The following is a 24,073-nucleotide window of genomic DNA, read 5'->3' on the forward strand; positions in this document are numbered from 1 at the left end:
GATATTTATTGTGACAAGGCAAGCAGGAGAAAAAAGCATTATGCCTTTACTCAGCCAATTCCTGCTCCATCCAGAGATTTCTGCAGCCGATTGCCAGATTTTCCGGGCAGAGTAAGATGGGCTGGAACAACCTTTTCTTAGTTTTGACGATAATAAATGATCATACACAAATTATCCACGGGTTCATGGTCACTATGATATGTGTTATCAGCTAGAATAGTTATCTTCCTCTTCTGTGTTTAAGAGTTGTGGGGTTACATCATGTGTAAGGCTTCAAAACATGTTCTTCACAATCATTTAGATTATTTTGTTAACTGTACAACTTGGAATGCAATACTATAATAAGCCAAAGAAAATAAACATAAGGACATAAGGACAAAAAACAAGATCTTCATTTTGAACGACAGGAATACTAGCTTGTTATATTAAGCCAGACCATTAAATAAGGACGGGACTGGCATATTTTTCCTGTTGTCAACAGTATAGGAAATGAATGGGGCTCAAATTAACTGAATTATTCTGCATCATTATGGCTGTTAATTATTGATTGATGTCTAGTGAGACAACACAAAAAGTCAAGCAGCACCAAGCATAACACATAAGGGAAAAATAAACCATGCCGTGAATGCAGCCCACTCTGCTGACAGGACAGTTCACTGTGGTAATGAGGTGTCATTATGGCTCCAATAGGTAGCAATTGTCTTAAGACGTCACAGTTCTGTGCTAAAATAACACTGGCATTGTGATGTCTGGAACAAAGATAGCTGTCTGGTGTTACAATGCTCAATGTTAGCAGCAGAATCAACTGGTTGGTAAAAGCAGATTGTGCTTTAAGAGCTGCTAACAAAAAGAGCCAGCTGTATAGTCATGGGGGTTATACTGATGTACTGTGGTTGTGGATTCATTGTGAGAGTGAGACCCATTTGTGCTTGTGTAGATCTTGCTATGTTTGTGGACTTCGAGCAGATACACCGCACTTGGTAATTCCACTGCCTGGCATTTCTTATTCTCCCAGTGGGCGTCTCCTTGCCGCCGTGCCGTCCAATCAGCAGGCTGCCCGACGGCCCTCTTTTGCATTCTGCAGCAGTGGAGTCTGTCAAGGCTTTTTTGTTCCCAGTGAAGTTTTTATTGCCGTTCAGCCCCCCGAGCACCATCCAGACCCACTGGAGTGTGACAAGAAAGCTATGCGGTCTCTACACAGCCTGCTTCCCAATCCTGACGGCTACTGCACACACTGAGCAAAGCCCTCAGACCAGCTTCCAAGCCTGCAGGTAGGGGATTTCTTAAAGAGACACTGCCGCCCCAAAGCTGGCGCCGGTCTAAATGAAGAGCAGTCCTCCTTTTCGCAGCCTTTTGAATTGCAGGGGAATAAGGGGGACCTCCAAATGACAGAGCTTGCCACGGCCACGAGCGACACAAAGAGGGACTGGCAACTGACTAGAGAGGCAACAAAAAAGGACACCGCAGATTGACTGTGCTCAGTTGGTTTTGTTGGTTTGTTGATTGGTTTGTCTTGTTCAATCCTTCTTTTTTGGGGGGAACTTTGGTGGAGAGAAAAAAAAAAACTTTGTGAGAGTTCAAATTAGCTTGATCTTGATAAGGGAGGACTTTTGTGTTTTCCTTTTTGGTCTGTTAGTTTTCTAATGAAGTGATTGGCTCTGGCGATAATAAACACGGAGGAGTTTTGAGGACTTTCAAGACTTTCAGAACTACAAAGGTGGAAGAGACGACGCACTAGAAGGACAAGAGGAGGAGGAGGAAGAACAATTGCTTCAAATAATAATTACAAAACACAAACAAACAACAGAAATGGCCAATTCTGGCTTTCAGCTCCTGGGTTATTTCTTGGCGTTGGGTGGGTGGATTGGCATCATCTCGACGACAGCTCTGCCCCAGTGGAAACAGTCGTCCTACGCTGGTGATGCCATCATTACGGCTGTGGGGCTGTACGAGGGGCTCTGGATGTCCTGCGCCTCTCAGAGCACTGGCCAGGTGCAGTGCAAGGTCTTTGATTCGTTGTTGTCTTTGGATGGTGAGTATCAGTGGGAGCTGGGGGTTGTCTGGGCTGGTCCACTCAGTCACATTTAAACATCACGTACACGGAAACTTAACATATGATCAGGCGTAGCATGTGTAGCAGTGACTCCTGGTCACGACACCGTGGTGGCAAATCCAAAGTCCTATCTGTGTAGTGAGTCTCTTACAGTCTTTCTGCCTGCGCTCCAGTGCTGTGTGGTCTTCCAGCAGCTCTTTGGTGATCACTTCTACTATATTACTCCATCCTTTGGCCCGTCTGTCAGGTGTCTTGTCTGTCTGTCTGCCGCTATAGCTCAGTATATGTACCCCGCAGGCAATGACGTTGAGAGAGTGGGAATATTCCTGTAGGAGTCCTCTAGACACCCAGTTCTCAGGGCGAGCTGAGCTGCCGCAGTGGAAATGACCCAGCAGTGCCAGTGCCACACCATGCGCCTGGGGAGGCAGACACAGACTGTGTCAACATGGTCGATCTTAATGGTGTGGGGAAATAAAAATAATGACATAATAACCAACACTGAGAAAATCTGATTAAGGGCTTTAGCTCCAATTCACAAGTCTTTATCTGATGATGAGTTTAATGATTTACAGTAATTGTTTCTTATGATACAAATCTTTTCTGTTTTGTTAAACAGAACTCAGACACCTGCGTCTCTTAAATAACAGTTCCATTAACTAATCATGGACAAAACCTTATATATATTCTACAGATAAATAGAAAAAGATGATTAGAAAATTGTGTGCTGATATCAGTATAATTTTGCTGAACAGATACAGAACAGAGGCTCAAATTACAATTTTGAAAAACATAAGAACATAAGAAAGGGCCATTCGTCCCATCTGGTCGTTTGGTATCCATTAATAACTAAGTGATCCAAGGATCCTATCCAGTTTGATTATAAATGTTCCCAAATTTTTAGCTTCAACCTCTAGAGCAGCGATATCTTTCTTGAAGTGTGGAGCCCAGAACTGTCCACAGTATCCAGATGAGCTCTAACTAGTGCATTGTACAGTCTGAACATCACTGCCCTTGTTCTCAATTCTACACTTTTGACAATATACCCCAGCATTGTGTTTGCCTTTTTTATTGCTTCCCCACATTGTTTGGATGGAGAAAGTGAGGAGTCCACGCAGACTCCTAGGTCTTTCTCATGCGTTACTTCATCTAGTCCTATTCCTCCCATAATGTAATTCTAGGGACATTTTTGTTACCTGCATGTAATACCTTGCACTTGAATTTCATCTGCCAGGTGTCGGCCCACAACTGAATATTATCTAAGTCCCTTTGAATAACCTGTGCTGCTGAGATTGTATCTGCTGAGACACCTATTTTAGTATCATCTGCAAATTTGGCAAGTTTGCTAACTATCCCATAGTCCAGATCATTAATATAGATTAGAAACAGCACAGGCCCTAGTACTGATCCCTGTGGAACTCCACTAACAACCTCACTCCAGTTAGAAGCGACTCCTCTAATCGACACCCTCTGTTTCCTAGACATAAACCAGTTCATAATCCATGTACATGTATAATTAATGACAGTTATTCATGAATATGGCAGACAATATTCCAGTTCATGAATACATATTGATGTAAAATATCAATTAAGCCATAAAAGTGAAATCCAGAATACATTTATACAAATTAAATGATCTTTATTTTAAGAATGCTCTTATACAAAGTTTATTCATAATACCATATTATTAATTACTTTTGAAATGTCTCCTATGATTTCTAATCAAAGTATCTTCATGTAACTGCCAGACATCAGGTCCTGGAATGAAGTCACTCTTATACACACATAAAGTAAAATTCTCAATTGACTAATTTGAATCATGCTGGTTCACCCAGTGACAGATTTCCTTCACCCCACACTGCCCCCCCGCAGTCACAGGGCACATGTGTGGTCATTGCCCCGGTCAGGAACCACAAGGTCTCTATGATCTGTGACCTCTGCAGGTTTGATAGGTTAACAGGAATAATGACTCCGCTAGGTTAGAGTAATTTTTTATTATTACAGTATAACCTCAAACAGCATGTTTGGCCCAAATACTCCTATTAAGCTCCAGGTTTTTAATCTCAAAATGAAATCCTGTTAAAATCAAACAAAAATATGAATTTAAATAAATAAAAGAAATGAACTAAAAAGCAAACTAAATTCAATTTCCTCTTCTAAAGATTTAGATGAACATGAACTTTGTACTTTTAATTTGGAGAATACAAGCTGTGAGAAACAATTTCTGTTCCTCCACCACTTTAGGATTTATTACACAGCTGATTACATTAATTCACTACACAAATATGTCTGATAAAGGTTATTTGGCATCATTCTGGATTTCATTGACTAAGTTTTCAAAGGACTGAATACCACACTCTCTCTCTTGCCCATAAGTGGCATAAATACGTGTCATTGTGTCTGGCGGTGATCGGTGGTTTGGAGGAGAAGAGCTCAGTGTTTGGCTGAGAGCTCTGTACAGAACATACAATCTCCCCCCCCGACCAGTGTCTAAAAATGTTTGCTCTTGTGTGACCTGCAATCCCTGTAAACTAACTAAACTTATTTTGGTTTTAAACCTGTACATTGCTGCCTGTTTTTGGAGCTCACTGTCTTCACTACGCCTTTAATGGTTAAATCCATCAAAATGCTTAGCCAGTTTCTGACCTCAACAAGAGCCACCCTGATCCCTGCGGCTCGTCCGTCCACACGCCGCCTCTCTGTACAACTGGTTCTCAACACTGCTGACACAATGGCCGGCACAGGGCAGAGAAAAGCGTGTTCATTGATAATACTTTGATCAAAGCAACCCTCTATCACACATTGCTGATTGAGGAACATCTGCTTCTTGATTGCGCTTCCATCACTACAATGAACTACTTGCATTAATTGCCTACATGACAAACATCTCCACTTCACTTGCAGTTTGTAATTATTGTAAATATGTTTGTTTTACCACCTGTTACTAGTGATTCAGAATTATATTAACAGAATCAGTTTAATATCGGTATTTTAACTGGTTCGGTGACAGATAGATTTGTTCTGTAATGCAGGTTGAATGGTATTGCTTTCACAGATAATACATATTTGTGCAAATGCAGATGTTGGACAATGTAAACAATAATATCCCTTTCACTTGCCCCCCCAAAGTACATAACCACAAAAACAGAGGACTACAAAAGGTTTACATATATTTTGTATAAGAAATAGATAGGGGCACAATTATTAAAATAATATCAACTGGAGGAGATGGTTATTGAAAATGGAAGGATGGGTGGACAGATGGATGGATAATACCATATAAATCGATGCTCAGTTATTGAACTGTTATTTCTACAGTTTTCTACTTGTAGTTTTACAATCGTTTTATTTGATTGATTCACTTGACTTTAATCAGCAGTGCTTCCCTGGTGTGTTGACCAGAGCCCTGCGCATCGATACATTACAGTACTGTCGGTGTGTTTTAAGAGTGGTGAATTAACAATGATGCCACGCTTGTCCTGTGGCTGAGCAAGGGGCTGAAAGAACAAGTCTGTTATCAAAACTACCTTAAAACATCTGGATCAGGTCAATCAGTCAATCAAACACACGGCCTGAAACTTCTGAAACTGATGATGATGTCTTATACTACCTCCAAAGACCGGTGAAGATTGTGATTGGCAACACTATGCTGTATGATGTATGTATTCGATTCTAACATTTACACAAACCTATTTAAAATGTGTGGACAAGATATTCACCCGAGTTACACTGTGGTACAGCTACACTGTGGTCCCTGTTTCTTTGTTCCACCCCCACGTTTCTGTGCAAATAATGCGGCAACTCATAGCCAGGAAGAATAGTAATAGAAATGTATGGGTTTGTTGAAATACATTGATACTCCGTTCCACCCTTCAGTGTTTTTATAAATGTACAAGAGATACAGCTTTGGTTGTGCTAATAGAGATTATGTATGTGCATCCCTATTTTAATATGAACACTGGGCATGCTGAGTGGTTAATGGGCCTACAGTGTTAAAACAGTGTAGGATTAAACTACGGACCCCCACAGTAACATATTCCCAAGCCCCCACACAATGCAGCTGCGAGTTGCTCATGTATATTCACTGGGGGCCGAGCTGAGTGGGATCCTAACCCCATCCCACTGGGGCAAAGAGAAAAAGCGCCTACTGGAACTGCCTCACAGTCCCCCCCACGCTATTGTTGCCGATGTGTGTTAGGTCATTTGTAAAACAGTCTCATCAATGTTCTTGTGCATGCGACACACAGGAAATACTACAAGACCGCATTGTTTCTCCTGGAGACAAAGCTAGGATGGCTCTTTTTGAGCTGTAATTGTTATGTGGGTTAACTATGAAACTGAATAATCATCAAAACATTTGAGGGAATGTAAATGTAAATAGGTAAATAAAATGTTAAGGAAACTTTGACTTTGAAACTTGATGTTTTACTGTAACCACACAGAAACAGTAGAGAAATTAACAGAAACAAAAGGCTTATACTATATTTCCATGAGGAGTAGTAAGCTTGATTAAAAACAAGTCCTTTGCAATCCAGTTCCAGTAGAAGTAACCATCTTACACCACAGTCTAGCCTCTGGGCAGCCATATCACAGCCTCACACCACAATAAACAATATCAAACCAAATACACACAATGAGCACCTTATTGCAATATGTTAGTGACTGTGTTACTCCTTGAGTAGCGCCAGGCACTGCCAGGCTTGGCATTCATTTGAAGGCGGAGAGCGGGGAGGCGGGGGGGAATCTTTCTTCAAACTGCCTATCTTCAGAAAGCACTGCTGGATTAGAGGCTCTGTCTGAATTATCACATTTTCTTTCTGGCTTCAAAATCACTATTCATCTAATGTACATTGATAATAAATCGCATTTAGTTTTAATTTTGTATCTCTCCATGTCTCGGGTTAATTATTCAGTTCTGCTGAACTTATCATCTCTACAATAATTAGATATTCTTTTCTTTTTTTTAACTAAAACTAGAACCTTTTCAAATGGATAACAATATTGGATACACAACATTGCTTTGGGGGTCTGTCTGAACCAGACTACATCACATCAGTCCTTGCAAGACCATGGCTCTTTGCAAACCGCCCCAACTGCATATTGGCATTGTGAAGCATTTGGAGCATAATGGGAATTTGCTCTTTAAGATTAAATGGCAATCTATAACTGGACGGAATGAGGCCTACATGGGCTTTTGTGGTTCAGCTGTATTGCTGGGGTTGAAAATGAGAGATGAGAGGAAGCGTCAAAGTATTAAATTAGTGTTCAATTAACATTGTTGTTTTTTAAGTTCAACCTTGAGTTTTTTCATGGAATGAGTCAACAGCACAGATGTGTGCGCTTGTTTGGCTTGGTTCTCGCATGTGAGATTATTTATAGATGAGAACAGTGAAGTTAGAATGGGCTTCCAATAAGAAATGTGCTGAAGCCAAAATGTTGTTTTGTTGCGGATCAGTGCAGCTAAATATCCATTTAGAGTGTACTTTAGCTGGCAGTTGATTCTAGATTATATTGGCTTCTCAACATTGTGAAACCAGTCAAGAGTCTTTTCCCTTTAATAACAAGTTGTGTTTGATATTTGCATTCATATCTCACCCCCATCTTTTCACTTGGAGCACGTCTTGGTTTCAAGTAGGATGAAAGCAAAAATCTGTTATTTAATAATATTAGTACGTTTCTTACACCATTGTGTTGCAAGGAGTATTTCCAAATCAGAAAAACAGATTAAAATGACCCCATTCTGGTTGGAAAGAAGGCTGTTTATTTAGGTTTGGATATCCTGACAGAAAGTCCCATGAGCAAATGCCAATTTCTGAGGCATAATTATTAAACATAATAGTTTAAAAATGGAAAAACTTCAATGTGGGAGGTATAACCTAGGAATGAAGATTAAAACTTTTTTCTGAAACACTGCCTATGAAGACTTAAAGTCTATGGCAGCAGCTAGAACAATCTCCCTTTGTGAAAAGCGTTTCTAATCCCGCCTCTAAGAGCCGTGAATGCGTTACTCCTACAGAGTTCGTGGACTTCAGAGTCTGTGTGGGTAATTCCAGGAATTCAAGCAGCAGCAACCCAGACCTGACACGGGCAGCGCTAGTGAACAGGCCGTGGAGGAACTGAACTGAACTACTTCACAATGGATAAAGTTAAATAGAGTAAGGAAAAAGCAGAGCACTACCAAAACAACACCAACAACAATAATAATAATAAGGTATATATCAGTAGCCTCCAGTTCTAGAGAGCACAAATACTGAAAAAAATACATTTTTAAATTAGCAGTTAATCATCTTTTTCGCAAGTTATTTGTAATGGTTCCTAGAAGTCCTAAGGACATGAAGGCATATCTACATAACTACATTTTCCAAAACACCGGTTTACTTCATGAACATTAAATGTCTCCAAGCCTTTATAATAGATGGTTTTAGGGTGACCAATGAAGCCTTTTGGATTGAGGCCCTTAAGGACCACGCTGGAGGCCCCTGATATTCATAGTCCTGAAGCAGCTGTGTTACACTGTCCACTGATCCACTGCACCTGTTCAATCTTAGTTTGCATATTCAAGAGTTTAAGAAGAGCTGACGAGTCCCACTTTAAAACCTATCAACCAGTCCAAACCAACACATCTCGTTCGACAAATGTATTTAAAAAGCATGCTCTGGTTGTATGCACAATCTCCAGCAGTCCTGTGATGGAAAGGGTCATAAATACATGTTTCAGTACAGCACGTGACTGGCAGGTCAACAAGAATTTTATGTAAATGTGAAGACGTCTCATTATCCTCCGACGACGCTCCAGCACATGGGTGCAAGAAAAAACAAAAGTATCAAAACTGAGAAAAGCCTAAATAAATATGATATAACAATACATGAAACTAGATCATCCTGGGTTCACTAAAGACTGGCAGACAGATTTTAACAGCTTGCCTTTGCTAATGACTAGTACAACAATTACAACTTTCTCTTGATTTTACTCATTTGTTTTTTTCCCAAGGGGAAAAGACTATAGTGACTTAAAATAGAATCTATACATAAAATTATAAATATACCATTTAAAAATGTGTTTTACGATGCACCAACTGTTGTAGTTTGGAAACCATGGACAGCATAGTTTCGTATAGCTGTGTGTGTTAACATCAATTCTGACTTCTCTTTAGACTTTGGCATTTAAGTTCACCACAATGTTTGTGCACAAACAATATGTGGCATTTTTTAAACACAAACAATGCCTAGTGTAATAAGCAGTGACGATGTGTGCTTTGGACGAGGCCCCTACGCAGAGCTGAACTGAACTGAGAAATCACAACCGCGACCTGCCTGTACCCCACTGACCCACCGCGCCCCGCGCCTCTGTTTCAGTCCACATCCAGACGTGTCGGGCGCTGATGGTGGTCTCGGTGCTCATGGGCTTCATCGCCATCATCGTCAGTGTGGTGGGGATGAAATGCACTAAAGTCGGGGACAACAACCCCATCACCAAGAGCCGGATTGCTGTGTCGGGAGGAATCCTCTTCCTGCTCGCAGGTAAGGGAACGAGTCCGACGGACAAACAGTGACAATGCAGGTGACGCCATTGCGCTCCATATACGCTTCTGCTCGGAGTCTCGCTGACCCAATGCACATTTTTATTTCAATGTATCCTTTCAAAGTTGGAGACCAATGGATAGGTCAAGCACATGCTATTGGAAATCACAGCAAAGCCACTTGATAAGCGAGTGTGACACTAGACTCACAACTTACAGTCCGTTTTGTTAGAAAGGGAGTCTTTTTTTGCCAGTCGTTGAAAAGTAAAGTCTTGATGATTAGTTTATGCAGTGGTTTTCAGTGTGTTATATACACTGCATAATGTTATATATACAGCTCTGGAAAAAATGAAGAGACCACTTAACATTGATTTCAGAACCCTTGGAGTGGTCTCTTAATTTCAGACCTGTATATTATATGTTTGTATGTATGTACAGTGAGGGAAAAAAGTATTTGATCCCCTGCTGATTTTGTACATTTGCCCACTGACAAAGATATGATCAGTCTATAATTTTAATGGTAGGTGTATTTTAACTGTGAGAGACAGAATAATAACAAAAAAATCCAGAAAAACGCATTTCAAAAAAGTTATAAATTGATTTGCATGTTAATGAGTGAAATAAGTATTTGATCCCCTATCAATCAGCAAGATTTCTGGCTCCCAGGTGTCTTTTATACAGGTAACGAGCTGAGACTCTCTTAAAGGGAGTGCTCCTAATCTCAGCTCGTTACCTGTATAAAAGACACCTGTCCACAGAAGCAATCAATCAATCAGATTCCAAACTCTCCACCATGGCCAAGACCAAAGAACTGTCCAAGGATGTCAGGGACAAGATTGTAGACCTACACACGGCTGGAATGGGCTACAAGACCATCGCCAAGCAGCTTGGTGAGAAGGTGACAACAGTTGGTGCAATTATTCACAAATGGAAGAAGCACAAAATAACTGTCAGTCACCCTCGGTCTGGGGCTCCATGCAACATCTCACCTCGTGGAGTTTCAATGATCATGAGAACGGTGAGGAATCAGCCCAGAACTACACGGGAGGATCTTGTTAATGATCTCAAGGCAGCTGGGACCATAGTCACCAAGAAAACAATTGTTAACACACTACGCCGTGAAGGACTGAAATCCTGCAGCACCCGCAAGGTCCCCCTGCTCAAGAAAGCACATGTACAGGCCCGTCTGAAGTTTGCCAATGAACATCTGAATGATTCAGAGGAGAACTGGGTGAAAGTGTTGTGGTCAGATGAGACCAAAATCAAGCTCTTTGGCATCAACTCAACTCGCCGTGTTTGGAGGAGGAGGAATGACCCCAAGAACACCATCCCCACCGTCAAACATGGAGGTGGAAACATTATGCTTTGGGGGTGTTTTTCTGCTAAGGGGACAGGACAACTGCACCGCATCAAAGGGAAGATGGACGGGGCCATGTACCGTCAAATCTTGGGTGAGAACCTCCTTCCCTCAGCCAGGGCATTGAAAATGGGTCGTGGATGGGTATTCCAGCATGACAATGACCCAAAACACACAGCCAAGGCAACAAAGGAGTGGCTCAAGAAGAAGCACATTAAGGTCCTGGAGTGGCCTAGCCAGTCTCCAGACCTTAATCCCATAGAAAATCTGTGGAGGGAGCTGAAGGTTCGAGTTGCCAATCGTCAGCCTTGAAACCTTAATGACTTGGAGAGGATCTGCAAAGAGGAGTGGGACAAAATCCCTCCTGAGATGTGTGCAAACCTGGTGGCCAACTACAAGAAACGTCTGACCTCTGTGATTGCCAACAAGGGTTTTGCCACCAAGTACTAAGTCGAAGGGGTCAAATACTTATTTCCCTCATTAACATACAAATCAATTTATAACTTTTTTGAAATGCGTTTTTCTGGATTTTTTTGTTGTTATTCTGTCTCTCACTGTTAAAATACACCTACCATTAAAATTATAGACTGATCATTTCTTTGTCAGTGGGCAAACATACAAAATCAGCAGGGGATCAAATACTTTTTTCCCTCACTGTATATTGTATATATCAGTCTTCAAACCAACTTTAGGTACAATGCATCTTTTCACAGTGATGCCTAATCAAAGGCCTCTGTGAAGTTAAGCTATACTAAAAGGCCTTTGGACGATCAATTTAATTTAAATTTAAATTTAAGATCAGTATAACAATTATAGAAATAACTGCCCGGCTTCTCTTCACAGTTCAGATTTTAATAGAATGGAAATTACAGTAACAAAACCATGCAAAACTGATGCAGAAAATTTAGCTGTCTAGTATAACTGTCACTGTACTGACCTTTTTCCATGATTATTATGATTTTTAATAGTATCAATCATAAACCTACAACTGCCTTGAAACACACATGGTTATAACCAATTGCTTTAACTTTGGTGAAAATGTGTCTTATTAGTGGAAAGTAAACAACTTAGATTAGCATTCAGATGTAAATTCAATTTCAGGTAGTGGACCTGCACCTCAATGTGAAGTCTCCTGAGTCTGGTATACCCATGTAGAGGGAAAGTGTACCGTATGTAACACAGTGAACAAACTTGCCAGAGCAGCGTGTTGGCGTCATGTGACCCATGTCATTCATTTTCAGCTGGGCAAAAGTGTAAATGTTGGTGGAATCATTAACAAATAAATACAAGGTGTCCTGCAGCCCACCTAATAATACCAATATGGAGGCAATCATGCACTACTCATATTCCTCAGACTTGTGTGTTTGTGTTCTGCAGGTCTGTGCACGTTGGTTGCCGTGTCCTGGTACGCAACGCAAGTCTCCCATCAGTTCTTTAACCCAAACACACCTGTAAATGCCAGGTACGTTTGCCATTTGTGTATCTATGTTAATGAACCGACTAACTGACTAAAATGATACCCATCTTCATTTTGAGAAAAGTTGCAAACAACATATTTAGTAGTTTCAAAGAGAATAAACTAGACATTAAAATAAAAAGTGACTGATCTATGTGCTCTCCCCCTCTCGCTCCCCCCCCCTCTCTCTCCCTCTCTCTCTCTCTCTCTCTCTTTTCCCCCCCACAAACCTCTCTCTCAGGTATGAGTTTGGCTCGGCTCTGTTCGTGGGCTGGGCAGCCGCCAGTTTGACTATGCTGGGTGGCTCGTTCCTCTGCTGCTCCTGCCCCAACGAGGAGAGGAGAGGGCAGCAGTACTACAGGCAATCCCAGCCCTCCACAGCCAGGGAGTACGTGTAAATCATACTAGCACTCACTCAAAAGAAACCAGCCGAACAGAGGAAAGACTGTGTGGCAGTCAGGGCCGAGTTCTGGTTTAATTTATATCGGTCATGCGGTTTTAAATCACGATTACACCCCTGTTTCACTGCTTCTGGGCTGGACAAAACGGTAGTGAACGATCAGAAAACTCAAAAAGGTGCTTCATTACATCAGCAAAACACTGATCTCTCCAGATGTAACGGGTGCTTTAGGTAAGCTTAGCATCTCTGAGTTCAGCTACAATACATCAATCTCTGATCAATTAAAGCAATCGAATTGGGGGGGAGGGGGGCTCAATTACTCTGCTTAGAAGACTTACATTTTCTTGGGAAATGCTCCTGTTCCTCATGAAGTATAAGTCTACCTCTAAAGTGGAGATTTTCATTATAAAAATAGTCTTATAAACATTTTAGAATGGATAAACAACTGCTGATTTTTTAATGGTCTGGAATAATTGTTTCTCTCAAACAGGAAAACAAAAATGAGTTTCACATGAAGTCAGGTTGGCTTATAAATGTAGAAAAGAAAATAAGCTGTAAGCCATCATTACTCAGCAATCAATTGCTCTTACTTTCTTCAGTTTTAAAACAATCACAGTCTTACAGTTTAGCCCTGGATTAAATTGAAGCTTCGACTCGATCACAGATGACCAGCACAGAAGGTGATGGAGGCTCGTTTCCTCTATGCAATGTAAACCCGTCATTAAATCCCAGCCTAGACTGTCACTTTCAACAGCTGGATGAGTCAAAGCGTTGATGTAATCCAGGCCTTGGTGTAACTTTCCCTTCTTTCGAATCAATGTTTTTTGGCTGCACTGTAAAAGCAACATCTGTACGTCTGCAAATACACTGATGTGACTCGCTCCTTACTTTAGAAAAAATCAATTTAAATATTTAGTGATTAAATGGGCCGCTGTGGCCTCCGTAATCTCCCCCCTTGAATATATATTTTTGAAGGGAACAAAACCAAATCTAAATGTTTTAAGAGTTGCTCACGGATTATAGCAATCAAATCACACACAAATTATCAAACCGGTTCTACATTGTCTACGGTTTATTGTTTACAGGAGTGGAGTTTTAAACAGATGCGAGCAACATCTATAGAAACTCAAAGGGCAACTGAGCATTTAACAGGGTGGGGGGTGGTGGGGGAAACCAGGCCCTGGGTGGGTTACTGTAAAAAGAGGGACAAAAGGATTTTAAGAGGCAAAGTGCCCAACGTGGAAGTAAACAGTGGTGTAATCGCCATGGAGAATAGAAACGGCCATCAGAAATCGCAATTAAGAAACAAAACAACAATGCAGACTGTCCCTGCTCTGCCGGGCCTGTGTTCGCAGTTGGGAGGCCGGTTGACTCCTCCACGTTACTCTGCATTGTGGAGGTGAGGAATTATGAGCTCTCCTCTCTGTGTCGTGCAATTGAATTCTGTGGGACACTCTCAAGAGCCAGGAAACATAAATTATCTGACTGATTGCCCAGTGGGGCCTTATATGCAATGTGGGAATCCATGCTACACTGACTGAAGCCATAAGCGCACCAAAGTCACAGAATCACTTAATTGAATATTTGAATCGCGAGAATGAACACATAAGGCATATCTTATACCGAAGAAAAGGTGCCCTCAGCCAACTGCAACATAATGGAGAGGTGAACATTGTAATTTTGAGTCTCCGCAATGCAGAATGCCTCTGATCATATTGCTAATGAATATTGAAACATTTCCACAAACTTGCTTTAATTGGATTCTCTAAAAATGATCAAATTGATATATATATATATATATATATATATATATATATATATATATATATATATATATGATATCATAACATAGAAGTCTAACTCTGTGAGACAAACAAAGCATTCGTATGTTCATATGATACATTTGAACAATCAATAGAGTCTGTATTAGGCCTCCCAGGTCAGTGCATTTTCCACAGCAAGGTTGTACAAACCTGAATACAGATATGTAGAAATGAAAATGAAATTCCAGAAATTTAATTTGTGGAATCATTCAACAATTAATCTATCGTGGGTTTACAGTATTCGACTCTGTGCTGTGAGCAAACACAACAAAAGATGAAGGAAACTGACACTAACTATCCGAGCCATACTTCTCAGCTCAGAACAAAGGCGTTCTGTGCTTTTCAAACCCAAACAACAAGGACTTGTCAGCAACAGACGTGTTGAAACAATCAAACCATAACAGACAGCAAGTAAAGGAGGCTTACATGAGCCTTTTCCAGCTAACAGCTAACCGAAAACTGAAAACACAACTTCAGTAATAGCTAGCACTCAGTCTAACCTAAATACAATATCTTAAACAAGACAAAATGTGACATTTCTCCCACTATGGGACACACATGGGCAGCATTAAATAAAAATCCTCAGGGCACAATTGATCCAGTTATTTAACGTCAGTTAACCTCCAGGTCTTTTAATACAACTGGCTTATCCATACTATGCTAGACATACCTTTTTAAATGTACAATTATTTTTAGTATCAACATCTTGCTGTGGAGTAGTGTCTCCCTGTCAGTATATTACTGCCATTTGCTTTCAAAAAAGAAGAAAGCTCAAGTTATAACATGAATCAATATCATATATGTGGCAGAGCAGATATAATCAAATAACGTTTCATACCATGTACACTGCAATATATGCATTACAGTAACCAATATAGTGTCTATAAGGCAAAGCAAACCCATTGGAGGCTGTCGGTTTCTCTCTGACTAGATATCAGTAATCTCGAGCTCTTGAGCAATCCTGAGAAATCTCTTAAAAACCAGAAGACCAGAGCTGGAGATCCTGTCATGTATATACTGTAGACCTTGACTAGACTCTCCTTATCCACCATGTTGCATTTTGAAAGGTGTTCCTCTACTTTGTCACTATAGTGCCTTATTGTAAAATAACTAATACAAAATAGCAGAATCTAAGAAGTACTAATCATGTAGTAACAGAATTATCAGGTGAATGATATATAATCATGAATGAGAATATATATAGCTCAGTGTGTTTTTTAGTTTGTTTTGTACTATTTAATATATATTTCATTTTAAATAATGTTTTCTGAAAGGTATATATCTGTTTTTATATTATTAATATATTTATTCGTAGACGCCCATATTCAGGGCTTACACATTGCTTGTACGTACAATTACCCGGGTATCCAGCTGGGTTTGTACTGGAGCATTCTGGGTACAGTGCCTTTAGGGTACAGCAGCAGAGCCCCCCACCTGCTCCAGGGTCCAGAGCCCTGACTACTGCTGCTTTATAACTTTGACATAGTATTGAAATGCTGTACTACCTTCTTGGCTTCAGGAATAGTTATAAAAAGCTTAGGTTGGAAGTTGAACCAGATACCCTCCTCTCACTGCGGTCCATCCTGTAATCAGGAGAAGGCGCTAAGGAGCTCCAAGAATAATAATCACAACGGAGAAAAAACTCTGTTGCTACTCTTTTCTATTGCAGAGGTCCGTTTCAACCGTGATCTCTTGCTCTGATGTACGTGAAAGGCAGTAACGCCTTAGCAGTGTTGTGCCAATACAGTCTTTTTTTGTTGTTCTCTTCTTTCTTTTCTTCTGCCACTCAACAGAAAACATGCAGCAGAGCCACAATTAAACTGCCAGCTGGCCAGCCACAAAAGTGTAGGAGTTATCCAAAACAATACTTCACTTAATGATACATCATGAGGTGAAAGTGATATAAACAAAATACTTTGATGTGTGGCAAAAATTTAAGAGAAGTCGTCTTAAAGTTATTCAAAAACATTTTCTCATGCAGAAAATGGTGTGCAGTTCTGAGCATCATATTACTAACAGTACAGTGCTGGCCTGGAGAGAAATCACAGTTCAGTGACAAGTGTGATTCCTGGCTTCAAAAGCAAGCCATACTTAGTGTTGATAAGAGGGACTTTGATTCAGGTGTTCAAGATCCCGAACCAACTCCTTCAATCGCAACAACGAAACAAAAACAGACCAGAGCTCACGAGTGCAAAATAAGATCAGCTGAAGGAGGAAGGAAGCATGCCTGTATAGAACAGTTTGTGGGAGTCTGCACCGAACGACACAGCGGTGTTGTTGCAGACAGTTCTATATCAGACAACAAGGAGGATAATAAATATGCTAGCAATAACCGACAGTGTTTACATGCTTTATGGTCAAGAACATGGCACAATATGCGCTCATTATTTCCAGTCGGGTGGTGACGGGAGCTCCACAGCACAGCAAACCAAGAGCCCTCAGCTGAGCCAATACTGCCTCTCCATCTTTTCCAACTCAGCTTTGCCAGTGTTCAAGGGTCCGCCATTTTCAACTGTTTCTTAGCTATGTCTTTTCCCTCCTTCGAGTTTGCTCTGCTGCATTACACTGCTTTGACATTTTGATTTACCACAGTTAACGCTTATAAGTGTAGTATCAAATAGCTCACGCGTGTATATATATTGGTCATTTTAAACAGTGTAATTATCATAGTCTAATGCTGGAAAGCACCAAGTATGCAGTAAATGTGGAGTAAGACCGTGATGACGAATGAAAAATGTAATTTGCAGTTTCTGTATCCAAGCGAGGTAGAAAAAGTATTTTATGAAATATTGTATTAAATATCCTGTAACACGCAGACCTGAATTCACCTGGACATCCTTTGCGTTTTAACATCACATTCAAGGCCAGAAAACCTCAATTCACAAAGCAACTGCACATTACAAACCTAGTACTTAGTGTTTGCCAGAGGCTTTGTGCTTTCTGATAGAAACCTGCCACGTTGTGCTGCACTTGCTGTGGGCTGACATTTTGATTTGGCCCTCAGCTTTTTGTTTAAGCTTATTTAAGAGTCTTCTTATTTGGTCAGGAACCTGATACTACAGAAGGACCATTAATGTGCAGAATATTTAGGACATTTGAAAAGAACCATGTCATATAGTCTGCAGAACATCTGTACAAGAGACTGTGTACAATGCAATCAGGATTCACAATTCGCAATTCAATAAGATGGGTTACACAGTGGATTAAGGATGCTGTGCATGGCGTCCAGGGGAATGCTTTGTTTGTTGACATGTTTTCAATTGATCATCCACCATCGCACCCTCCATTAGAAACACGCAGGGAGGAATAACAGCAGTCAGACAAAGACAGGGACACTCTAGTCCTGGAGGGCCAAGGGTCTCGCTCCACCCCAGCTCTCAGAGAGGGTTTAAAGAGGCCCAGAAAGCCTGCAGGCCCGTGTCTCTCCAGTACCAGAGTCCCCCGCAGTGATTGAGCCCCACAGCGGGCAGCCTTTCAGACAGGAGCTCCTCACCACTCTGACACCGCCCAGCTGTCCCGCATTCACTTAACTGTCCAGACATCTAAGGCAGCTACTAACAGCAGTTTTGCAGATGTTCAAGATAATCCCCTTTTGCCTACACAACCCCTTCCCCCCAACCCCATCTTCTACTAAAAATCAAGCAATCAGTCGAAATGTATCTTCTTTCTCCTTTAATGCTGTTCTTTGCCTGTCTCTTCTCTTTCTAATTCAGGGCTGAGTTGTTGAGTGAAAGTAGTTTCCCTGACTGATCAACCCCTGCCTTTTTATCGAAGATTTTCCAAGTTCCACTTACCTTTTCCCGTTTCCTTGTTCCTTCCTAGATTCAAAATTTGGACCCTTATCACTTCACTATAGTTTAAATTTGTGCTCTATAAATAGATGTGTCTGTCAGCATCTGCTATTAAAACTATGAATTCAAGGTTTTCCCCGTCTGCTCATGATTGCCCCACCCATCACCTCCCTGTGATTGAGGACTCTTTTTGTGTTTTATTTTGTATGACTTGATTGAACAGACTCTTATATTGACAATGTGGTCTCAATGCTGCATCTTGTGTGACTAGTAAAGTGTTGTGCGTCTTTTACTGCCTGATGCTTTTATGCCTTTATGTCATGATGTCTATAATTCTGATTTTATTTTTATTGGTTTGGTTGATTTTGTTTTCTTGCAAATGTACCTGTATATTGACTTAAACATGTTTTTTTTTCTTTTTCTTTTAAATTGCAGACCAAATGTAAAAAGTTCTCCACCAGACAAGGGGGAGCAGTACTTGTAGTTTGGGAAAGTGAACGCCCCCGTTGGTCATATGCTGTTTAGATTTTGCAACAGACAAGACACTCTCTTTAGGCAAATGTAAAGCTAAATTTATATACATAAATAATTAAAAAATAAAAATAAAAGTGCCTGCAGATGTAAACCATACCCAAATGGATTTAATTCTTACAAAAGCAAAAACTTGCTCACCCAGAATACATTCACAAACCCTTCATGTCCCAAACATTGTTTTTTAATTCTATCTTGCAAAACACCAGAGCAATCTGTTCTTATGTCCACAAGATTCAATTCTGGGACCACTTCCTGTATACTCATTTTGTTTTAGTGGGCAAACAAAGACTGAATTCTTTATTGTAACTGAAGTTACATTTTTTTTTGCACAAAAACACCAGATATCTAAGTCAGTTTGTGTGGATCCTGCATAAACATCTCCACTTCCACATTGATAAAGACATCCGGAAACCTGTGTACAGAAGCATTAGACATCAGCCCTGAACTGTGTCACTGCAAACCTGTGGTGCATTTAAAAAATATAGTCCATTAATGCAGCAAAGCAATCTATTGACTCCACTGATGTACAAAAGCAACTATAGAACACATTTAAAAAACAAAATCCTACTATAATTGTAATACTAGGTATGTATGGTTGGTTTAACAGCAAAGTTAAAAGGTACCTCATCAGACGTGAAGATTCAACACCCACTGTGTCAATCAACCCCACTTCAGGGCTTTAGAGATCGCTCTTCAAATCCACACATCCTTAAGACCCTGGGGGAAAAAAAGATGTAGACCAGTCAAGCAAATAATTAGCACACTTACATTATACAGAGCTCAGCTGGAACCCAAACTAGAAGCTCCTGCAGCCCCTGAGGACTGGAGCTGCTGCAGCAGTGTGAGTCGTGTCATATTTCAGGCTTCTCTCCACGCAGGTACGCACTGCTTGCCTTGTGATGAGTTACTGTGTTCAGACGCACCTGTGATCAACTAATACAATCAATAAAGCACAACCATATAAACAAACACCTTCATAAACAGAATGCTGCAATGCTGGTACTTATTCCCATCTCTAAAACTGAGGGCTTGTGGTGGGAAGTACACATTATGGATTAATTTGCAATGTTGTTTGGGTACACAGCACTACACCTAGAGTCTCCCTTTAGATGCGGTGTAATGCTATGGAGATGACAAAAGCATTCACTGTGTTTCCTCCATGACGCACTGGAGAGAATGCTGTACCCAGTATGGGAATGCTTTATACTGAGAGACACAAGGATGTTATACCTGAAGAGGCACTCAAACACTCTCCTGAGATCTAGATTGTTTCTGGTGATTTTCAAGAGAACATTAAAAAAATGATGAGACCCCTTTTAGTCTCATCAGCACCCCTTTCTTATAATTATAATATCAGTATATTAACAATAGATTAATAGTCACTGAACTCCTAAGCCTAGTCAAACGACCCAAATACCTGTCTGTTACACTCACCTAAATTAAACCAAGATGTTTCCGTAAAGGGTGAGAAAAAAAAAAGTTTGCATATTTGCATAAAAGACAATTCAGCAAAGGGACTATAAAATGCGTAATCATTCATTTCAGTTCAATTTCAGTCATAATTCACTAAAGAAAGGGAACTTTAGCATCTACTGTAACTGAGAATATAGCACTGAAATGTTCTTATAAAAAGATAATTGGAGACCTAGACGATAAATGTGCCTTAACAATGTTAATGACACTGTGGACCACCTAACGAGATATTCAAAGGACAAATACGACAATGTCAAGGTGCAACATGATGTGATGTGCTTATTTCTGATGCAATGTGTGTGATTGACACTGGGACAGAAATAGTTCAATTTAACTTTGATAGCACTATCATAACTCACTCATGATGTGCCAAGTGTTCAGAATATGGCTGATGGTCCTGCACTGCACTATTCCTGTGTAAAGTGAGGATATATGTGTCAGACTAAAATCATGCCCATTCCCTACTCAAAACAGAACCAAATCACCTCAATTTGACATTTTAATCTTTATAGAGCTTTTCACATTTACTCTACTCCAAAATGAGAGGGCTCTTTTTTCTGTGTCTTCCGAGAGTAATCAATACAAGATTTAATGGTCACAGGTGTCAGTCAGCCAACTGTTACTTTTTAATTGTTTATTTTTAGCAACCGTGTCAGCAATGAACACACTACATCATAGCTATGTGCTTCCTGCTGTATTGTTTTGTTGGCCAAACATGTTGTTTCGAAATGACCGAGTGTGTGGCTTGATGTTCTGTAACTATTTCAATACAAATAATGTTTTGATCACACACTGTGTTGTGTCAAAGATCATGTGCAACTAAGGTTCCCACAACACAATATTGTCACACTCACAGTGAAAATCACACCACAGAAACTAAGAACAATTCAGACAAAAACTGTTAAACATTGGAAATCAAATCAAATACATCATAAACACTTGTCAGATGGATGAGAATCCACAAACAGCATCACATTTGAGTTCCATTTTAAAAAGTGAAGCCATACAATTTGTTCTCAGTTTAGTATAGGTTATTGAGAAAAAATAAATTAGATAAGGATGTTAATTTTGCACTCTTAAAAAGCTTAGAGAAAAAGTTGGTGATTATTTGGAACAGAACAAATTTTGCAATTGAGAAAAAAAGAGCCAGGTCTAGATTTATTAAACCCAAACAAATCTCGAACACCCATTATGAAGTAAATTATTTAGTTATCCTTCATTCCGTTAAATGAAAAAATAGGAACATATGACAGACACACCTTGATTTACTGAGGTATGACCAAACTATGTTTAAAGTGGTCTAGATCAATAGTAGAACAATAAATATGCAACTTTAAATATATTAACAATAAGCACATAATTAGTCTGTCTGGGAAAGCATGGACTGTATTAATATGATAAACATGGCTTGTGTGAAAGTGTGGACCTTGTTGGGGCCACATATTGTGTGAAGCCTCATGAAAGATAAAGCAAAAGTGTGTTTTTCAAATAGAAAATCAAACCCTGGACCTTCAAAGCACAGGGCTTTATAATATAGAACAAAAGAAAGCACAGAGGCCTAAAACAGACAGACACACTACTTACACAAAGGCAAAGTAATAACAATACAAATAAACCATCCCATAACACCACACGAAGCAAGAACTTCACTAACCTCACTCAAAACCAACATGAAGAGGCAGTCCTAAACTGTCCTAAGGCAGCCTTTAGTACAGCAGAAGGCATCTCCCAGGGTGTCAGACGGGTTGTGTAGTGAAAACTGAATACAATGTTAACCCGTTCTGAAGAATGGACCACTCTCATTGTCATAACTTACGCTACGGAGAGTGGGAACTAGTTTAAAGACAAAAAAGGAGACTGCATTCAACTTCAGGATTAAGAGAGCTAGTTTTGCTAACATTGTTGAGGTATGTAAAATAGAGACAATAATTTATCATACAGTCCAAGTGAAGACACGCAGGTGTGAAAGTTTTATTTCCCACCAGTGCAAAACAATTTAAACTCAGCATGTTTTCAGACATGATCGCCCGTTTCGGTAATCGATTTTAACACATTTAAACCCATGTGATTACAAGAAACAAAACCCATAAACAGTGTATGTGTTTCTCAACAGTAGTCTGGTTCTAGCTGACCTTGTTAGGTAGCTGTTAAGCAAACTATTAGAAATGAATAAAGGATACATTTTAAAGAATAAATAACGAGCGTCTTTCAAAGGTGTAAATACAGAGGGTGTCAATTCATTGGCCAAAGGTGTTTGCCATCTTTTTGCTGTTTTCCTTTACTTACAAAATGCCTGTATTTCCCCCATTGGAATCATATCCCTCAATGGATTGTGACGATGTATTTTCTATCAAGTGTTTATATTTATGCCTTATTGTTTTATGTCTTTCCCTTTTTAATATGTCATTAAAGACCTTTTAAACAAAGCGATTATTCCGTGCTTCATTGGTATTCCAGATGTGACAGATACACCTCTGTTCTGTGGTTTCAAACACCGATGGGGTCAACAGGCCCCCCAGGGAAACGAAATGGTCTGCTCTACCTTTCTGAATACATCGCAGCATTATCACGAGATAATCACATCATACCAAGTTTGTTGGGAAAGTTAAAAAGTTTCTGAATGCAAAACTTGGGGGGACTCTTGCCCAGCACTGACTTCCTATTCATTTCTACACAAATTCCAGTTTTAGGAAGGTAAAACTATTAACTCTGTTCTTTAAAGCACAGCACAGACTTTATCTGCAACATGTGACTCTGTGACAACCATGTTGTCATTTCCATGCACGCTTTATGTCCAAGACAAACAGACAAAGGTGAAATATTTCATATTTGTGTTATTTCTTTATGAATCAGCTGAAGCTGTGAAAGAGTGAGTTATTTTTAAACCACTCACATGAACATACCAAGCCATCAATGCCATCTGACCAGAACATTCAATGTCTATTTGTAAGGGTGATTCAGTGCCATATCCAGATCTCTTCAATAGAAATATGAACTACATGCTATAATCGTGACCTCCTTTTAACTCCAACCGCTGGCAGGAGCTGCAGCCTAGAATGAAGCTTCCCAGTGGTTCTGGTGGCTCCACTCAGAGACCGGGCTGAGTTCATACAGTGCTGGTGCTGCTGGATTGAATATGGACTGACTGTGACTCAGGTTTCCCCCCGAAATGTGCCGGACAACAGACCACTGCTGGGGTTGAACTGTGCACTTGTACAGACAGACATTCATTTACCAGAAACATTCTGAGGACTGGAAACCAAGCCCAGTGGGTATAAAGGGTACCTTTTTGAATTAAGTGTTTTGTACTGGAGGGCAAAAAGGTCTCTGTTGGGTCAGGCATTCGTGAGCGGTCATTATAGCTGCGGCCCTGGTACCTAACACAGGGACCAACGGCACATCTCACCTCTTGAAATGCATGAGGGAAAATTACCAGCGAACAACGGCGGGGCCACACTGACGTCGCCCTGAGCCGTGCCAGTTTACCTTCAAGATCATGCTTTTAAACCCATTAACACCATCATTGCAAGTGAAAGGAGCCCCTTCATAAAAATTCAGAGCACATCTGACAGGCAATAAGAATCCTAAAAATAGGCACGGAAAACGAGCGTTATTTATTTTTGGCACTGGGGAAAAGTTTTCATTTGCTCTCGGCATTATTCAGGGCAGG

The 24,073-nt window shown here is 40.3% G+C and overlaps 1 protein-coding gene across 2 annotated transcripts; it reads left to right on the forward strand.

The window, feature by feature from the left end:
- The first annotated feature begins 1,116 nt into the window (after positions 1-1,116).
- Positions 1,117-22,829, forward strand: cldn19 (claudin 19). 2 transcript variants are annotated; one of them, XM_066690617.1, is made up of 5 exons: positions 1,117-2,032; positions 9,406-9,570; positions 12,304-12,388; positions 12,624-12,770; positions 18,832-22,829. In XM_066690617.1, exons 1-5 carry the CDS (start codon positions 1,810-1,812, stop codon positions 18,878-18,880), a joined length of 669 nt encoding a protein of 222 aa, XP_066546714.1. In that variant the 5' UTR covers positions 1,117-1,809; the 3' UTR covers positions 18,881-22,829. The 2 variants fall into 2 exon arrangements, with proteins under 2 accessions (XP_066546714.1, XP_066546715.1); XM_066690618.1 differs by having other exon boundaries at positions 1,119-2,032; positions 18,319-22,829.
- Positions 22,830-24,073: the final 1,244 nt, after the last annotated feature.

This window comes from Amia ocellicauda, chromosome 18, assembly GCF_036373705.1.
Source record: "Amia ocellicauda isolate fAmiCal2 chromosome 18, fAmiCal2.hap1, whole genome shotgun sequence".
NCBI classification, from domain to species: domain Eukaryota; kingdom Metazoa; phylum Chordata; class Actinopteri; order Amiiformes; family Amiidae; genus Amia; species Amia ocellicauda.